This window comes from Lynx rufus, unplaced genomic scaffold (genome assembly GCF_022079265.1).
Source record: "Lynx rufus isolate CCGP_SWC_20201006 ecotype Redwood Valley unplaced genomic scaffold, mLynRuf1.p SCAF_2, whole genome shotgun sequence".
Lineage (NCBI taxonomy): Eukaryota > Metazoa > Chordata > Mammalia > Carnivora > Felidae > Lynx > Lynx rufus.
In genome coordinates this window covers 180,450,263-180,466,266 of record NW_025814834.1, presented here as the reverse complement: position 1 = coordinate 180,466,266, position 16,004 = coordinate 180,450,263, and the positions used below count along the sequence as shown (strand labels likewise).

Genomic DNA, 16,004 nt, shown 5'->3' with positions numbered 1-16,004 from the left:
TTGTACCTATTTCTTCTGGATCAGTACAAGCTTTTGAATTCTCCCACTAAACAACAAGCTCTGGCCCTGCAGAGTCAAGTCTGTTCTCAACTATATAAAATATCCTTTATGTTTAGTAAAATCATCTTGTGGAGCTGAGCATAAAATAACCAAAGTTAGTTTACTTTTTCCCCCTTGTTTTATTTCTATATATTATATAAGAATTCTATCAAGTGGAGGACTGAAACCTCATGTTTCTAAATAAGTGGTAATTTTCTAGAATATTAAAAGACTGAGATATACAGATCTTTGTAAGGAAAAAAAGAATTGCCATTGTGGTAACTTACTAAATTTTTAAAAAAATTGTTGAATTCTTACCAAATGCCAGGCAGTGTAGTTTCTCCATGTATTTTTATTGACACTTTCTGAGCACTTGCTGGTCTCCAGGGCTACAGAAACTTTGCCCTAAGTTCCCATCTAATGTCTTCCATCATCCATCAGGATGGTTCCATCAGGAACCATTCAGTGGTTCCTGAATGCTGGTGGGCCCCAAATTTCAAAATGGATTTACTTCTATCATAACTAACCACTGGGGAATAATTTTTGCATCTAATGTGTTTCAGTCATCAAGCAATGTGAACACTGTTTCTATAACATGTTTGTGGTAGTGGTTTCTATTTTAATAATAATGGTAATGAGATTTTTAGGGACTGAATGTGTGGCCAGAAGGGCCAAAGAATAGAGCAGGAATGATAATGCCCAGTTTAGAGCTTGGGAATCTGAAGCCCTGAAAGGGAAGAATCTGTGATGGCACTGGACCAGGTGCAAGCTTCCTGGCTCTACCAGTCTCAGCCCCACAGTTTCATCCTAAAAGGAACTACTTTTACTTAAGGGACAAAATCTTTTAGGAGCTGCCCAGAAACATTTAGAAAACATGCTCAGAATTTAGAAGTAATGCAGGTTTCACAATGGTGCTGTAAGAAAGGGAAGTAATGTTAAAGTCACAAAATATTTTTGCCCTTAAGATAAATTTCTAAAAAAATATTTTATTCCATATTTTGTTCATTTCAGTAATTCTGAAGAAAGCATGTCTTGCGCTAGATAGAATTTAAAATGTAAAGCTATTTGGGTTGTGCCTGGTTCCCAAATGCCCAGGAATCACTGATCTCTGATGTTTGGTTGTTACATTAGGACAAATCTTGGGACAAGGAGGCGGAGTAGGCTCCTCCCACTACCAGTGACCCCTGCATGCCTTGGCTGCAACAAAGGCCTTTTAAGAATCTCAGTTTCCAAGTCCAATGGGCGGCTTTGTCTTGCCTTCCTTAGCCTGGAGGTTCTGTTTTCCAAAAGCAAAGGGTAATGAAACAGACTGAAGTAGAACAGGTTGTGAAGGGAAATCCTTGAGGCACAGAAAACTTCCTATCACATTGGAATAGGGCATTTCTAGCACAGGCCTGGGTTCAAAAATTCCTAGGGCTGGTTGTTGAAACCTTTGAGGATAAATAGCCACAGCTGTCCATGTGGCCCTCTTAGTAAGCACCATGTTGGGTGCAAACCCTTAGGGGAAGACTAGGTTGGGTCAGGAACCCTCCTGACCACCCCTCTTTGCTCTAGGTCACCTTAAGAAGCCAACAATCCTTTTTAATTCTAGATTACTGCTTGTTTGACACACAGATAGGATTGCAATGAAGTGTTAAATCTCACATCTGTGTAAATGGTGGTAGTTCGCACATAGGTAAGTAAGACTGGCCAGAAAGCTTTTAGAAAACAGTCTTGTCATTCCTGTCCTGTTATCCACTAACAGCTCTACTCTTAAGGGCAGGAAGCATGGTCCAGCCCTATCCTGGGAAAAGACACATAAAAGCTCAATCCCTGAGCTGTGCTTATGCAATACTATAGTGACCAGTAAGCTGAATGTATTTGCTTCACTCGTAGCCTTTAAAAAATCTTGAGGAATGCTTTGTTGAACCTAAGTTAATGCTTCAAAAAAGGGGGGGAAATGAGATATTAAAGTTTATTTCTAAGAAATGCAAAATATTGCAGTTTTGAATATTAAATCTATTGTAATTTACAAATCCCTCCATCGTCTCCATCCATTCAGAAAAACAAAGCCAAAGGAGGATCTCTTAGGAAGGAACTAAGGGATTCTTCTCACTGATCCTCGGAAGACACAAGGCTTCCCCTTGCCCTCTCTCAAAAGAGGAAGCCATAGCAGCAGTTTCTGTCAATTAACAAATGTTACTGCCACTCCTGCTTTAAAAGTGACAGGGAACAGGGCTTTTATCTAGGACTTTGATGATCACTCTTCATATAGAGTGTAAAACCCCTATAATGAATTAGATCTAGTTTCTTAAATAAAAACGGCTACATAAAATTACATACATATATATATGTATACGTATATGTGTGTGTGTGTGTATATATATATATATATATATATATATGTTATTTTTTTTTCTTCTAGTTAACAGTCATTTAGTCTTAAATGCATGGACCAAGCCCGAGATCCAACCTCACCCTTATTTCCCACCACACATTCCCTCCTCCTCCACTGAAGCTCTGGGAAGCAGGGAGGCGAGTGCAGCAGCAGTCACGAACCAAGGCACAGGCACAGCTGGGGTAAACGGAGTCATGTGGGATAGGCTGCCACTGACTAAGCAGGAGTCACGGAACCCTGCCTGCACCCTAGGCAGGGGGTTTCCCGATCACCCTCAAGTTCTCCCATCCCTTAGATCTTTTAAAGGCACATCCAGAAACGTTGCAACTGGAGGCTGTGGTAAGCTCCACACAGTTGCCAAACAGGGGTTAAGGGGCTGTAAGACTCAGTCACAGAGCGATGAGGCTATCCTTGCCTTCTCTCAGCGGGAGGGGGAGGCAAGGGAAGGGGGGAGGGGAATCCTGGAATCCAGCCTGCTTTTGTGGAGGTCCAGGGAGGGGCCAGCAACAGGAAAGACCTTGCTGTGTGTCAGTAATGCACATACTTAACAGATCTTTGGTGCTTGAGTAGCAGCATCTTCCTATGTACAAAGGCTTCTGTAGCCAGCAGAGCTGAGAAAAGTATGCTCCTGCACACAGTTGCTGGCCTGACTCCTCTCCCAGTACTGACAATCTCCTGCACAAGGGCACAAAGCATACACAGTAAGTCTAAACCGCAGTGAATATGCTAACAGTTTAGAAAAGATTTCCTGTGACAGACCTGGGAAGGTTAACTTCCCTTCCCAGTTCTCTTGAGGATCATGAGAAACTCAGCCCAAGCCCTACCCAACAGTTTTGCCTCCTAGTTGTCCTCACAGATGAGAAATTCCTACGTCTTCTCCCCAGATAGGAGGGGAGTACTGGAAGGGTCTCTGAGGGCAGAAGTTTGAGGACTTAGATGGATGCCCACCTTATAGGCCTCTGGGCTCCAGGACCAGCCAGTTCTCAGTGACCATCTGCACATCCTGGCCACTCAGAGGCTCCCGCAGCCTCACTTTCACCTCCAGCTTGCCCCCAGTGGGCTTCCTTCCATCCAGGACCTGTGAGGACCACAGAGGGAGATGGTAAGTGAGATGGGCCAGGGGCTGGGAGCAGACCGCTCCCTATGCTCACAGGAAAGAAAGGAGCTCAACTGTCCTTCAGTGTCAACACAAGAGTCTCCATGACAATGCTGCCCTCCTGCTTTTTGGTGGTTAAGTCTTATAAAAACTAACATGGAAATCCAAAGAAGTGTCAATGCTCTAAAGAGACAAGAAACCCAGAGCTCTGCCCACTCAGTTTCCTCACAGTTCCTGGAAAAAATGCTCTGGCTTCATGCTATAGCCTGAAAACCACTAAGCCCAAACCCATACTTCACAGATGGCTCAGAAAGTAGTGAATGGTAAGGCTACAAAACCACCGTGTGGCAAGGTCAGGACTAGAACCCAGGCCAAGAGTTCCTTTCCACCCATCACACTGCTCCCTTCCTTCCAAGCAGGAGCCTGGGCTGCTAGAGTACAAAGCAGGACTACAGGCTCAAGAAGTCTGCCTGTAGTTGGGCAAACACAGAGCAGACCTGGCTTAAGAACATCCCCCCACCGGGCCCCCCCCCCAAAACAGGCAGGGAGTGAGGGCAGGCACACTGTAGAGGGAAAAGCCCTGGCCTACAAATGCATCAGCAAGGTTCTGGGCTGAGGTCTGCCAGGGACACAATATTTGTGCTTACGGAACACCCTTGTCACTGGACCTTAGTTTCCTCACCTGTCATAGACAAGCTCTCAGAGTCCCTGCCTATGAAATTCATGTAAGTTCATACAAGTTTAAGGAGCTGTCTGGAGCCAATTCCTAAACACAGACTAGCTGCATTCTTGTGGGCCCCCAATCTGGAACTACCTTATCAGCTTTATGTTCAGAGCCTATTCCACTTCTTCATGATGGCTAGACAACTGCCCCACCCACAACTCTGCCCCCCAAAACCTAGGAATTTATGTATGCCAAGTTGACAGCAATGATCAGACCCCTCAAGAGCCACCATACCTGGGAGCTTAGGTGACTCAGAGTATTGTGGAAAGAGTATCACTGCTTCTTGTGATGCTATGAAATTTTCTCAGATCCTCTGAATCTCTTCATTTGTGAAGCAGGAATAGCACCTAGTCTACAGCGCATTTGTGGATATTTTTTCATTAATGGGCACAAAAAACCTACAGTAGGGAGTGGATGTTCAGTGAATGTGGGGTATTTGCCATGTCGTCTGGTTTGCCCATCCTACCTCCACAATCTCTCTGATCTCACACTCATTCTCCAGCCGCTCCAGCTTCAGGTGGGCTGTGCCAACCAGCTTGTCACTTCTGAAGAAGGATCTGGGGAACCAAGAATCAGCAGGGTATTGGACTGGGAAAAGCAGGGAAGGCAGGAATGAGCTGGCTGTGCCCAATGCAGGAAGACTGAATAGCAATAGGGGCAGCAACAGAAGCCCTTCCTTCCACCCAGCCCATCTTGGCAATGTACCTGACAAGGGCCTCACCCTTTGTGGAAGATTTCAAACTTGATTCCTTTGCTTTGGATCACCCTCCTGAAGCCCCGGTGGTTTCGGTTGATGTTTAGTTTGAAGAGCTGATCAAATTCTGCAATGGGAGAAGACAAGAAGTGGCGTGGGCTCCCAGGGATTTCCTGAGAAAGTGGAAACAGAGGTCCAGAGTTGGCCTCCCCTCTCTCTGCCAGCAATTCAAAGGGACTGCATCAGAGGGTGGTAGAGCATCTAGGTCCTGGCCTTGAAAGTCCACTCGGACAATTTTTGTAGTCTTATTAGACACAGATTATACCAAAATGGGATTCAACTCCCATTTCCACCACCTCCTTGCTATGGGGCCCTAGGCAAGTCCCTCTACCTCTCTGAGCCTCAGTTTCCCCAACTACTTTTATCTCCCAAGTTGAGTAAACCAGCTAAGAGAACAGATCTGAAAGCACTCTGAAAAAAAAAATGCTGCACACATATCAGAGAATAAGAGAGAAGAGAAAGCGGTCCTCACCTGGAGAGTTTGTGTTCTTCACCACAGCTGTTTTGCTTTTTTGAGCCTGGTCCTAGAGCAGTAAGATGGGAGAGGTAAGGATAGCTTGAAAAAACAGCTGTATAGGGCAAAGAACTCTAGGCTAAATGTTGAGGGAAGTGACTTCCCCCTGTGAAGAATGCATCCAAGGGTCTTCAAACCGCTCCCTGTAGCCAGACCTCCCAGGGAATGCAGAGAAATTGTGCACAGGGTCCTGGATGGAAGATGGGTGTCAGGGGATCCTACCTCTCCCTGAACCTCACCGAGTTAGGGTAGTGGAACTCAAACCGCACAAAAGCATCCAAGTCATCAGGAGTCACTCCTATGAAGGAGAAATGAGAGTCAGGGTCAGAAGAAGTACCATGGAGCCTAGTGCTTGATATGGAGGATGAGCCAATGCCTCTCTATATTGACCGGGGGTGAAGTGTCTGGGCAACAGTCTGAAGTAAAGGTGGCTCTTGGGCTACCTGAAGGGGCTGGGAGGTTCATTCCCCGGACAATGATCAGATGCATTTCTGTGCTGTTGAGTTCTGAGAAGATCCTACAGCCAAGAAACAAGGAGAAAGCACAAAGTGAAGCAGGTGGTAGGAAAAGGTCCTCTCTTCCAGTGCCTGTTTGCCTGCCCCGTGGAGAAGTGGTCAGGAGAGTAAGCCCAGGGAAGCAAAGATTGTCTGGGCTAACGGTGGCAGAGCTGGTATACAGATAGATCTCAGACCTATATGACCTCCAGTCCAGAGTTCCTTCCACAGCCACCACCCAGCTCTGAGCTTCTCACAGGCAGGTAGCTAAGCCCACTCCTCCCAACCCCAGCGCCTATGGCCAGGCCAAGCCTGGGAAGCCTCACTATAGGGGCCTAAGTCTCCAGTCCCTTGTCCTACCCCTGCATGGAGCCACTGTTTCCCTTAGGCTTTGGCACCTCACAGTCTGGAATGTCTTCAACTCAAAGTGGTGGCCGGGAGGGTCAAGGCCCTGAGCCTGGGCCAGCTGCAGGATCTCAAGCTGCTTCTTACGGTCCTGAGCGAGTTTCTCAAACCTGACAGGGATGGGTGGGCATGTCAGCATTGTAGGGCTCACTTTCTCCTTCCCACCCAATAAGCCCCAGCCCGAGGCCTTGCACTTACCGGGTAGTCTCGGCCACATTGCCCTGGTGCATGAACTGCTTGGAGAATAGCAGGCACTTCTAAAAATAAGGGCCCAGAGTGACTGCAGAGCCCACAGTGGAACATCTAGGTTGGCATTTGAAGCCTGACTTCTGAAAGTCCCAACCTTCTTCTGTAGCCTCACCCCTCCTTCTCCCAACACCTACCATATCCAAGGCCACTGTTCCCAAGTTCCATCAGACTCTTCTGCCTAAGTTTTTGTTGTTTCCTTTCCTGAGGATAGCCATTCCCCAAAATTCACTTAGCAAACTCCTATTTTTCCTTCAAAACCTAATGGAAACATCACTTCACAAGCAGACTTAAAGGCAGCAGTTCAGATAGATATACACATACAAAAATATACATCTATATCCATCTCCCTTGAAACTTTCTTCCTCCCGTCTATAAAGTACTTTACCCATTGTCACACAACCAGTAAGTGGAAGAGCTAGAATTTGAATCCAGGCCTATTTGATCTGGGCCCCATAACTTTACCCAAAGGATGCTGTGGGCACTGAAAGGGGAAGACAGACCAGCAGTCCACTGACCTCATGTTGCTCCAGAAGCATTTTTTGTAGCTGGGCATATACTTCCTCAGCCTTCTGGGAGAGCCGCAGGTCCTCATGGTGAATGAGGATGAAGTCACCCTCCTCATCCGTCAAGGGTGAAGGGACCTGCTCAGGTCACAAGGCCCCTCAGGGGCCCCAAGAGTCAGATTATTCCTCTACTGAGCCTAACAAATGCAGAAGCAAAACTAAATGTTTCTCCAGTTTCTACTAACCTCCAGTGATGGGAACTCATTGCCTCCCCATTCTATCCCAAGCTTTGCTCTGCTTTCCACTAGCCTTGCCATGCCTCGTCATCTCTGACCACAGGCAGCCCGCCTGGCCTTCCCTGGTCTCTCTTCGGGCAATGGGGTAGAGCAGCATAAGCAACAAGCTCTTTCTGTCTGCATCCTATCTGCATCGCATCCCCTCCAAGCAGCTGCTTTATTCACCGCCCTGCCTGTCAAGCCTGCCAATGCCTCCTCTGCCTGAGAAGTCCAGCTGCTTAAACAAGTGAAACTCACCTTGGAGAAGTCCACAGGTCGGCCAGCTCGTCGTACCTGGGTGATCTGAGCTTCAAGGCATTTGGCTACCCGCAGATGGGCTTTGGCCTGCTCCAGGTCCTGGCTGCGCTTGGCCTGCAGGGCTGCCCGTTGGTATTGCAGTTTCCGTGCCTCTAGCAATGCCAGCTGCTCGCGCACTGAAGGGCAAGGGATAATGGTTAGAATCATGCCTGTCTCTCACTACAGTCTTCACTCTTCCATCCCTCTTCTCCCCAACTCACCAGAGGGACTCAATGATTCCTTAGAACTCGAGGCCTTGGTCTCTGGCAGGGCACGGAATGAAGGGACCACAGGCTGTGCTGGCTTCTTGGCCACTGGAGCCTGGGCTGGGAGCTTATCCTGCAGGTTCCCGGGAAGCTGTCACACAGAATCTGTTCCCCACCCAGGCTCTCCTCCTAAGGCTGCACTAACTTACAGGGTTATGTGGACTGAACCAGGGCTCTGGAGTTAGACCTGGTTTGAATCTAGCTCTGCTAACCCCTAGCTGGGTACCCTTGGCTAAGTTTTTTCTCTGTAAAGCAAAAGAAAGCATACCTACCTCCCCGGGCTTGTTAGTATGGATAACAACAGGGTCTGGGTTTACCCCTCATCTGGGGTTTCCCCCCACCAGCCCCTGGAAGTCCCAGGCCCTGAGCCAAACCTCATCCTCATCCTCATTTTCCTCTGCTGGGGCTGTATCCTCCGAGGAAGCCAGTTTCTGGGCAGCTGCTAAAGTAGCTGCCACTACATCCCCATCAGTGCCCACAATGGGCTCCAGGCCAGGAATGGGGGGGAATCCTGTGGAAGAAAAGACAGCTGGGAGAGGATAGGTAGCCTTGGGGAAGCACAGGCTGCTGTGGGCCTTGGCTGGGTCTTCCTGGCCATGGCTGGGAGAGGGCTCCCACAGAGTAGAGGCAGATATAGGAGAAATCATTTCCCCTTCCCCCTTTCTTGCTCAGAGACCTCCTCAAAAAGCCCCTAGGCCAAGCCCCACTCACCTGGAGGAACAGGTAACTCAGCGAAGTCAACTCTCCGTCCTGCCCGGTGTGCTCGAATGGCATCTTGATATTGCTGCAAGGGAAGGAAGGGAGAACTTACAGTGGGCTGCAGTCTACAGGCCCCACACAGGGAGAGGAAGACTGAAAGCAGTCCTAGAAGGAAAAAGACCCCAGAGGCAGTAGGAAGTCCAGAAAGAGAGACAGATAGATGGAGACTCAAAGACCAGGACTAACTGCAGCAACAGAAGGCTGACATGGGGCAGGGGTTGTGCAGCTGTGGGCCCACCTTGGCAATGCGCTCATGCATCCGGGCCTTGCGCTCATCCCCACTGCCCCGGGCCTGGATGCCTGCCTCACGGTACTTGTTCAGTCTCTGCTGCAGGGCATCGAGCACTGTCTGTGGCTCAGCAGGGACCACTTGAAAGGATACAGGAGATGGTGTCAGTTCTGCTGCCTCTCTCCAGGTCCCCCACTCCACAGTCCCACCATCCCATCCTACCTGGGGCTGCTGGAGTGTCAGGGGCCATCACTGGCTGCACTTGCTCCACTGCTGGGGGTACAACTGAGGGTTCTGTGAGGGCCTTGGAAGCCTGTGAGAGGGGCTTCAGGTCTGGGGACACAGAGTAGAGGTGTAGATGGGAGTCCCTGGGCAGCCCCAGCCCTGAAATTTCCCCCCAACCTCACCCTGAGCAGGCCCCACCCCACTGGCTCCATACTGACCCTCAGGTGCCGGGGGTATGGCACTCAGGTCCACAGGCTGCCCCTTCTCCAGGGCCTCCAGGACTGCACCAAATCTCTATAATAGGAAAAGCAGATGTGGGCATAAAACCAGGGTAAACTCTGGGCTGAAACCTCCTCCCCTCCCTCCCTGCCCCCGACCAGACTTACTCCAGGTCACTGTGGCCCCCTATGTGAAACAAAGGCTTGAATACAGGGCCTCTGATTCAGACATCATACCTTCCCAATCCTCATGAGCTCTCGGGCACGGTCTAAGTCTCCAGCCCGCTTGGCATTCAGGGCAGCCAATTTATACTCTCTCTGTCGGGCTGACAACAGGGCCTGTGGGTCTGGGTCTGAATCAGATGGGGCAGAAATGCCAGGACTGCCCAAGAGGCTTGTCTCAGGTTGGCAGGGGTTGTCTATTAAGAAACAAAAAGGCCGAAGATGGGGCATGAGGGTCAAAGAAGGTACATACCATGGGTTCCCAGTGCCTACTGCCTACAGATCTGGTTGGCCTGAGAACCTTTCAGAGAAGGTGCATCTGATGACAACGGACAGTGTGGCAGGATGGGGAGGTGGGCCATGGGCTCTGACTCGAAACTAGGATAGAACCTAAAGGTCTCCAGATACCTGGCTCCATCATGAAGGGAGCTGGGGCATCTGCCTCAGGGTTCCTGTCAGCTGTTTCCTGGGCGGCCAGCTGTTTCTTGCCCAAAGCCACTGGAGGTGGAATCTCATCCTCACTGATCTTCCTGCCTTTCCTCACAGCAGCCAGTTGGGACTCCAGAGTCTGAGAGAGAGAACCCAGAAATCCAGCCAGCCATCTTAGCCTGAACCCTGCTTGAAGACAGGCCAGGAATCCTTCACCTCCACAAGCCAGAGGGGAAGCGCCTCCCCTCTTGTTTCACCCACTGTCCTCTGCCCCACTCCACGCAGCCCTGCTCTCTGGCAAGGCCCAACGCACCTTTAGGCCACGTTCACAGCGCCTGGTTTTGGCTGCTTCACCTGCCTCCTTGGCACTGGCTGCAGCCTCCCGGTAGTTGTGGATCCGATCCTCCAGCAGAGCCTGCAGTCCCCGAGGCCCTCCAGCCTGTAGATACTTCAGTTCAGGGCATGGCCACTCCAGGGCCAGCTAGGCCCCTGCTGCTCCCTCCCTGCAAGGAAGCTGCCCCAGAAAATGGAGCTCTTGGATTCAAGGAGAAGGAAGAGCCTAAAAGCCTCAAGCTACGAGGCAAAGACTCACTGGAGAGGCCAGAGGCCGTGTCAGAGGCAAACACAGAGGCCTGGACAGTCTGTGGAAGCCAGGAAATGGCTGTAGGGGGTGGTTTGGGAGAACAGAGAGGCCTTTGAGGCTGGCCAGCCACCAAGCAGTTTCTCAGGCTTTGTCTCTGCTTGGGGCAGCTGCTGGAGGGCCCTGGGAGGGGTTACTGCAGCCTTCCTATGCAAACCACGCTACATGCATGTTATACTCAGACATGTAGGGGCATCAAAGGCACACAAGATCCCTCCAGAACCTACCTGAGCTGCTGGGACTGAAGCTGTTAGTAGAGCTGTCTGTCCTGGAGGTTCAATGTTTTCCTGTCCCTTCTCTTCCTCAGAGCCACCTGGGCTGGCTGTCTTATCACCATCCAGTGGCCCAGCCTCCTCACCTTCACCCAGGACCTCCTGCAGCTCAGTCTGGGGAGACACAAGTCTCAGGAGCTTGGAAGCCTCATGGCCATATACATGATAGGATATAAGAATAAAGGGCCTTTGCCCCACAGCGATTTCCCAGTATCAGTCACTGTGCCTAAAAGTCCTTTTTACCATTAATCTGACCAAGGAGAGCCTTAAAAACAGTAAACACTACAAATCTAAAAATCCCCAAATGCATAGTTCAGACCACACACCAAAGGGGATTAGTCTCACAGTGTAGTTGGGAAAATGGGCCCAAAAAGAGCAAGGCACTCACTCAACCTCAGAACACACGAGACAAACCCCAGGCCTCCTCCACAGGTTTGACCACAGAGCCCTCAGACACAAGCCTGGCAGACGCACCAGCAAGTCTGCATCGTCCTCCAGCCCTTCCTCCTCCTCCTCCTCCTCCACATCCCGCATACAGTCCGCAGCCAACTTCTCGATGTGGGCCATAGGCAGGGGGGCTGAGGGAAGAGGGTTACAGAGGCTCAGGGCAACTCAGAAAAAGTCCATGAGGAGTGTCTTCAATTCACTGTGATAGCAAGACACACCCAGGAAGAAATCTTCCTTCCCTTCCACAGCCAAAGTCCCACCTGGAAAATTCCTGCTCTTCGTGACCCAGCTCAAAAGACCCTCAGCTGGGAAAGCTTCCTAGCTCCTCCAACAAGCAATAAGTTGTTCCCTTCTTGGCATTTTTGTGTTGTAGTTATTCATAGACATGTCCATCCATTCCCCCAACCACACCTTTCACATATGTAAGATTTTTAACATCCACTGAAGCTTCACAACAATTATGCAAGATAAATAATATGATCTCCATTTTAAAGAATGAACTGATAATAAAACCAAAGATAATCTTCCTAACAGTGCAATCCTAGTAAGGGGCAGAGCGATGACTCAAACCCAGGCTCATCTAATCATCTACTTACACATTTGACACAATTTCTGTTAATTTATTATGTGCCCAGTGCAGTCCATGCTGAGCCCCTCCTCTGTACTGGGCCCTGGCTACATCTAAGAGACCTGAGTCAGAGAATCAGACTGCTGACTGTCCACAATGGGGAGGGGGGCAGTCAGAGGAGTGAGCTTCTCTTCACACAGGGGAAGATGGCCTCTTGGTGGGAATGCTGCACAAGAATGGATATCAGAAGGACCAGGATATCTAATGGGCTCCTGCCAGTTGTGAGGAGAGAACCTCTCTACCTGCCTGAACCCATCTGGTCCCAGCACTGAGCCAGCCCAATGACACAAACTCACCCTGCCCCTTGGGTGCTGGCTTCTTGTCAGTGACCCCTGCTTCCCCTGTGAGGGCCAGTAGTTCAGCCTCCAGGTCCCCATCATCTTCAGTTTCCTCCATCCCCAGCAGCATGTCCTCTGGGCTGAATTCCACAAAGAGCCCCAGCTGAGAGCAGAGAAGGGTTCTTAGGAACCATACAATGAGGCCCAACCCCAGGGCCAGTCTCAGGCAGTCAGTGACTCCTTCACTGTGTGTGAAGCCCAATGTGCAAATAGGGAAACTGAGGCCTGAAACATTAGCCTTTGGAACAATTATCTCCCTGGTGACTATAAAGAACCCAGTAAGACTACACTGCCATTATTATTACTCACAACATAATAGCACTACATGCCAGGCACTGTACTTAGCACTCTATATAATTATTTTCATTAATTCTCACAATCCTGAGAAGTAGGTCCTATTTTATTTTAATTGCGGTAAAACATATCTAACATACAAATGATCATCTTAACCATTTTCTTTAAAGCTTTACACCCAACATGGGGCTTGAACTCAGGATCCCGAGATCCAGAGCTACCTGCTCCACTGACTGAGCCAGCCAGGTGCCCCTCACCTTAACCATTTTCAAGCGTACAGTTGAGTGGCATGAAGCCCATTCACACTGTTGGGCTACCATCACCATCATCCATCTACAGAACTCTTTTCATCTTATTAAACAACTCCCCTCTTCCCCCTCCCCCTGTCCATTACCATTCTACTTTCTGTCTCTATGAATTTGACTACTCTAGGAAAAGGTAGTCCTATTTTTATCTCCAAGTTCAGATGAAACTGAGACAGCCTTGTAAGTGGCAGACCTAGAATTTAAAAATAAAGGTCTTATGACTTCAGTGTATGCTCTTTATCCCACAACCTCCCTTACTCGCCTCTTTTAAGACATTAAGAATGGACTAAGAAGTTTCAGGACTTGGACCCAGAAGAAATAAAGGGAGCAGATTAGAGAATAGACTTCTGTCTCCCACCTGGGCCACAGCCCTGTGTCCCTAAGCAGCAAAACTCTCCAGGCACAGCCCTCAAGCCCTGGTATCCTTGGCTAGCAAGCAAAATCATGGCAGTAAATGAGAAACCCATAACAGTGCTGACACCCCATCAGAACACCCTAAATTTGGTGGTTCCTGAATCCTCCAGATCACTCATAGGGAGATGGCCATGGCAGGAGGATGCCTGGGTTGAAACACAAAAGAGTTCAGGCCTCATCTCCCACAGGTGGGTGGCAGGGCCTAGTCACAGGGTCTCTGCCAACTGTAGGAGGAACTGCTCAAAGTCTCTGCACTAATGGGGAAGTCAAACAGGTGACCCCGTTTGCCCAAGCTGTCTAGAGACCACCCCCCACCCCACCCCCAACCTCAGGCCGAGAAGTGAAGGAGGCTGTGTGTGTCCATACCTGCTTTGCAGCTGCCACACCCTGACCACTGGCCTGAGGGCCTTTCCGAGGTCTTGGCCCTGGCATCTCGACAGCCTAGACACCTGTCTGGCGGGGAGAGGAAGAGACTCAGACTGGAGCAGCCTATAAGCCCCACCTCCAATACTGCAACCTTGTGGTAAGGTGTGGTTATAGTAAACTCCCAGAGAAAAAAGGCAATGTTTAACACCAAAGGATGAAATACTAACTCTGGAATCATAGCAATGAAGCAAGCAATATGGGAGATGGAAGGGATGGGACCCACCTGTTCATGGGTTTAAGCGGGGAGTGTGGACACACAATAAAACTTACTGAACTGATTGACCAATTTGGATTAAGCCCAAGAGGTTGAGTGAGGGGGAGTGGCATAGGAACAGGGCTGGTACAGGCTGGGTGGGATTCCAAAAGTCTCTAAAACTGTGCCAAACATGGTAGCCATCTATGGCTTTTAACTTTAAATTAATTAAATAAAATTTAAAGTCCAGTTCCTCAGCTAGTGGCTACCACTGGCCAGCACAAACACTGAACATTTTCATCACCACACAAAGTCCTAATAGACATTCTGCTCTAGAGAAATCTGACTCAGCATTCTGATTCAGAGATCTCACAACCTTTCACAGGAGTATGTGAAAATCTGTGCTGGGCACTGGGAGAGCAGGAATGAATCTGACATGTCTCAACCCTCAAAGAACATTTACATGATGGGGACAGCCTCTTCAGTGGACAAAAACCGCACAGGGTAGCTCCAGGGAACCGGGATCCCCAGGAGTGGCCAATTATCCAGCACAGACAGAAAAGGCATCTTAGAGAAAGTGATGCTTGTGCTGCGTCATGAAAAAGTTGGAGGTAAGGAAGGGGTATGGAATTCCAAAAAGAGGGAACAACCTGACAGTGGTTCTAAGGTGAGAAACAGTGTGGTCTCCACAAGAAAGCTAAAGACCTGGGATTACTGGGGCATAAAGTGTGAGACAAGAAATGGTACAAGCGAAGCTTGTAATCTCTACAGGGGGCAAAACAGAAAAACCTGTAAGCCTAAAGGGCGTTTGGCATTATCCTGAGGGCAGTGGACGTGAAGGGACCAGGTCAACGACTCAGAAACTCCCGCTGGCGAAAGAGGGGAAGGGGTAGGAGGAGAATGGAGGCTGGAAGCCTTCTCGGTACAGAACATCTCGCAACGTTCCCGCAAAAGAGGTGAGCAAAGGGAGCACGGGAGGCAGAGAAGCGGATGGATTCCACCGTCAGAGAGTAAAATCAACAGGGCTCCGAGGTTAACTGGATGTAGGCGCACGGGATGGGGCGCTCAGGGTAACTCCAAGCGTCAGAGTTCACTGACTTAGGTGAATGGCGGGCCGTCACCTGAGCGGGGGGCACGGAGCGAGCGAACGTGGGGAAGAGACGAGGTCAGTCAGACATGCCGAGTCTGCGGCTCCGGGGCAACGGGTAGGGCCGTCGGTGTTGGGCCCAGATTCTGGAGAGAAGCGGATAGCGGAAGCCGCAGGGGAGGCGAAGCCGAGGGACCCCACTCCGGCGCGGCAGGACGCGCAGCCCTGCCCGGCCCCAGGCCTCCATCTCCCCCGCCGCCCGGTATCTCCCCTCGCCGAGGGGCAGGTACGCTGCATACCTCGCGGCGGATCCAAAACCTGCCCGGGCCTTATCCACCCGGCTTTGCCTAGGGCTCCCGCGGCCCCCGGGCGGCCGCAGTGGCAGCAGGTACAGCTACTGCCGTGACAGGAAGCGACTCTGCGGGAGACTGCTCGCGCCCTCACACGTGACTCCGCGGCCCGTAAGGCGCGCACTACGCATGCGCAATGCGAGGTGGGCGTGACGAACAAACAGGTGACTCTAAGGGCGAGGTTTTCCAACGCGCAGGCGCCTTTGGGCAGGTAGGGCGAGGCTTGCGGAGAGGGTCGTTGGTTGGTGTTGGGTTGTAGCGCTGAGGGCGCAAATGCAGTAGGTTCGTCCTCTGCCTTTTGTATTTACAAGTTCCTCGCTATGCTTCCTCCCCTACACCCAGTATGAAGCTCCTGGGCGCACACTCTCCAGACCTACATGGCCTCGCGCCCTCGCCCCGCCCCACTCTGAATGGAGGCGGGGCTTGTTTGTTACCCTCGTCAGTGTTGTCTTTGTAAATGAGTCTAGAGAAATAGAAATGGGGCTCACCATTTGTTTCCTAATCATTCAGCAACTGAATGTACCTTTTCCAGTCA

The 16,004-nt window shown here is 50.2% G+C and overlaps 1 protein-coding gene across 1 annotated transcript; it reads right to left on the bottom strand.

The window, feature by feature from the left end:
• Window positions 1-1,005: 1,005 nt before the first annotated feature.
• Window positions 1,006-15,519, bottom strand: CC2D1B (coiled-coil and C2 domain containing 1B). Its single transcript, XM_047084325.1, has 25 exons — window positions 15,419-15,519; window positions 13,780-13,866; window positions 12,359-12,503; window positions 11,462-11,565; window positions 10,943-11,101; window positions 10,389-10,514; window positions 10,055-10,214; window positions 9,662-9,843; window positions 9,425-9,500; window positions 9,204-9,314; window positions 8,991-9,121; window positions 8,705-8,777; window positions 8,368-8,504; window positions 7,949-8,066; window positions 7,689-7,864; window positions 7,168-7,293; window positions 6,602-6,660; window positions 6,397-6,513; window positions 5,948-6,021; window positions 5,744-5,802; window positions 5,463-5,514; window positions 4,958-5,057; window positions 4,703-4,793; window positions 3,365-3,494; window positions 1,006-3,091 (listed from the first exon to the last, which is right to left on the bottom strand). The coding sequence occupies exons 2-24, from the start codon at window positions 13,843-13,845 to the stop codon at window positions 3,366-3,368; spliced, it is 2,571 nt and encodes an 856-aa protein (XP_046940281.1). The 5' UTR covers window positions 13,846-13,866; window positions 15,419-15,519; the 3' UTR covers window positions 1,006-3,091; window position 3,365.
• Window positions 15,520-16,004: the final 485 nt, after the last annotated feature.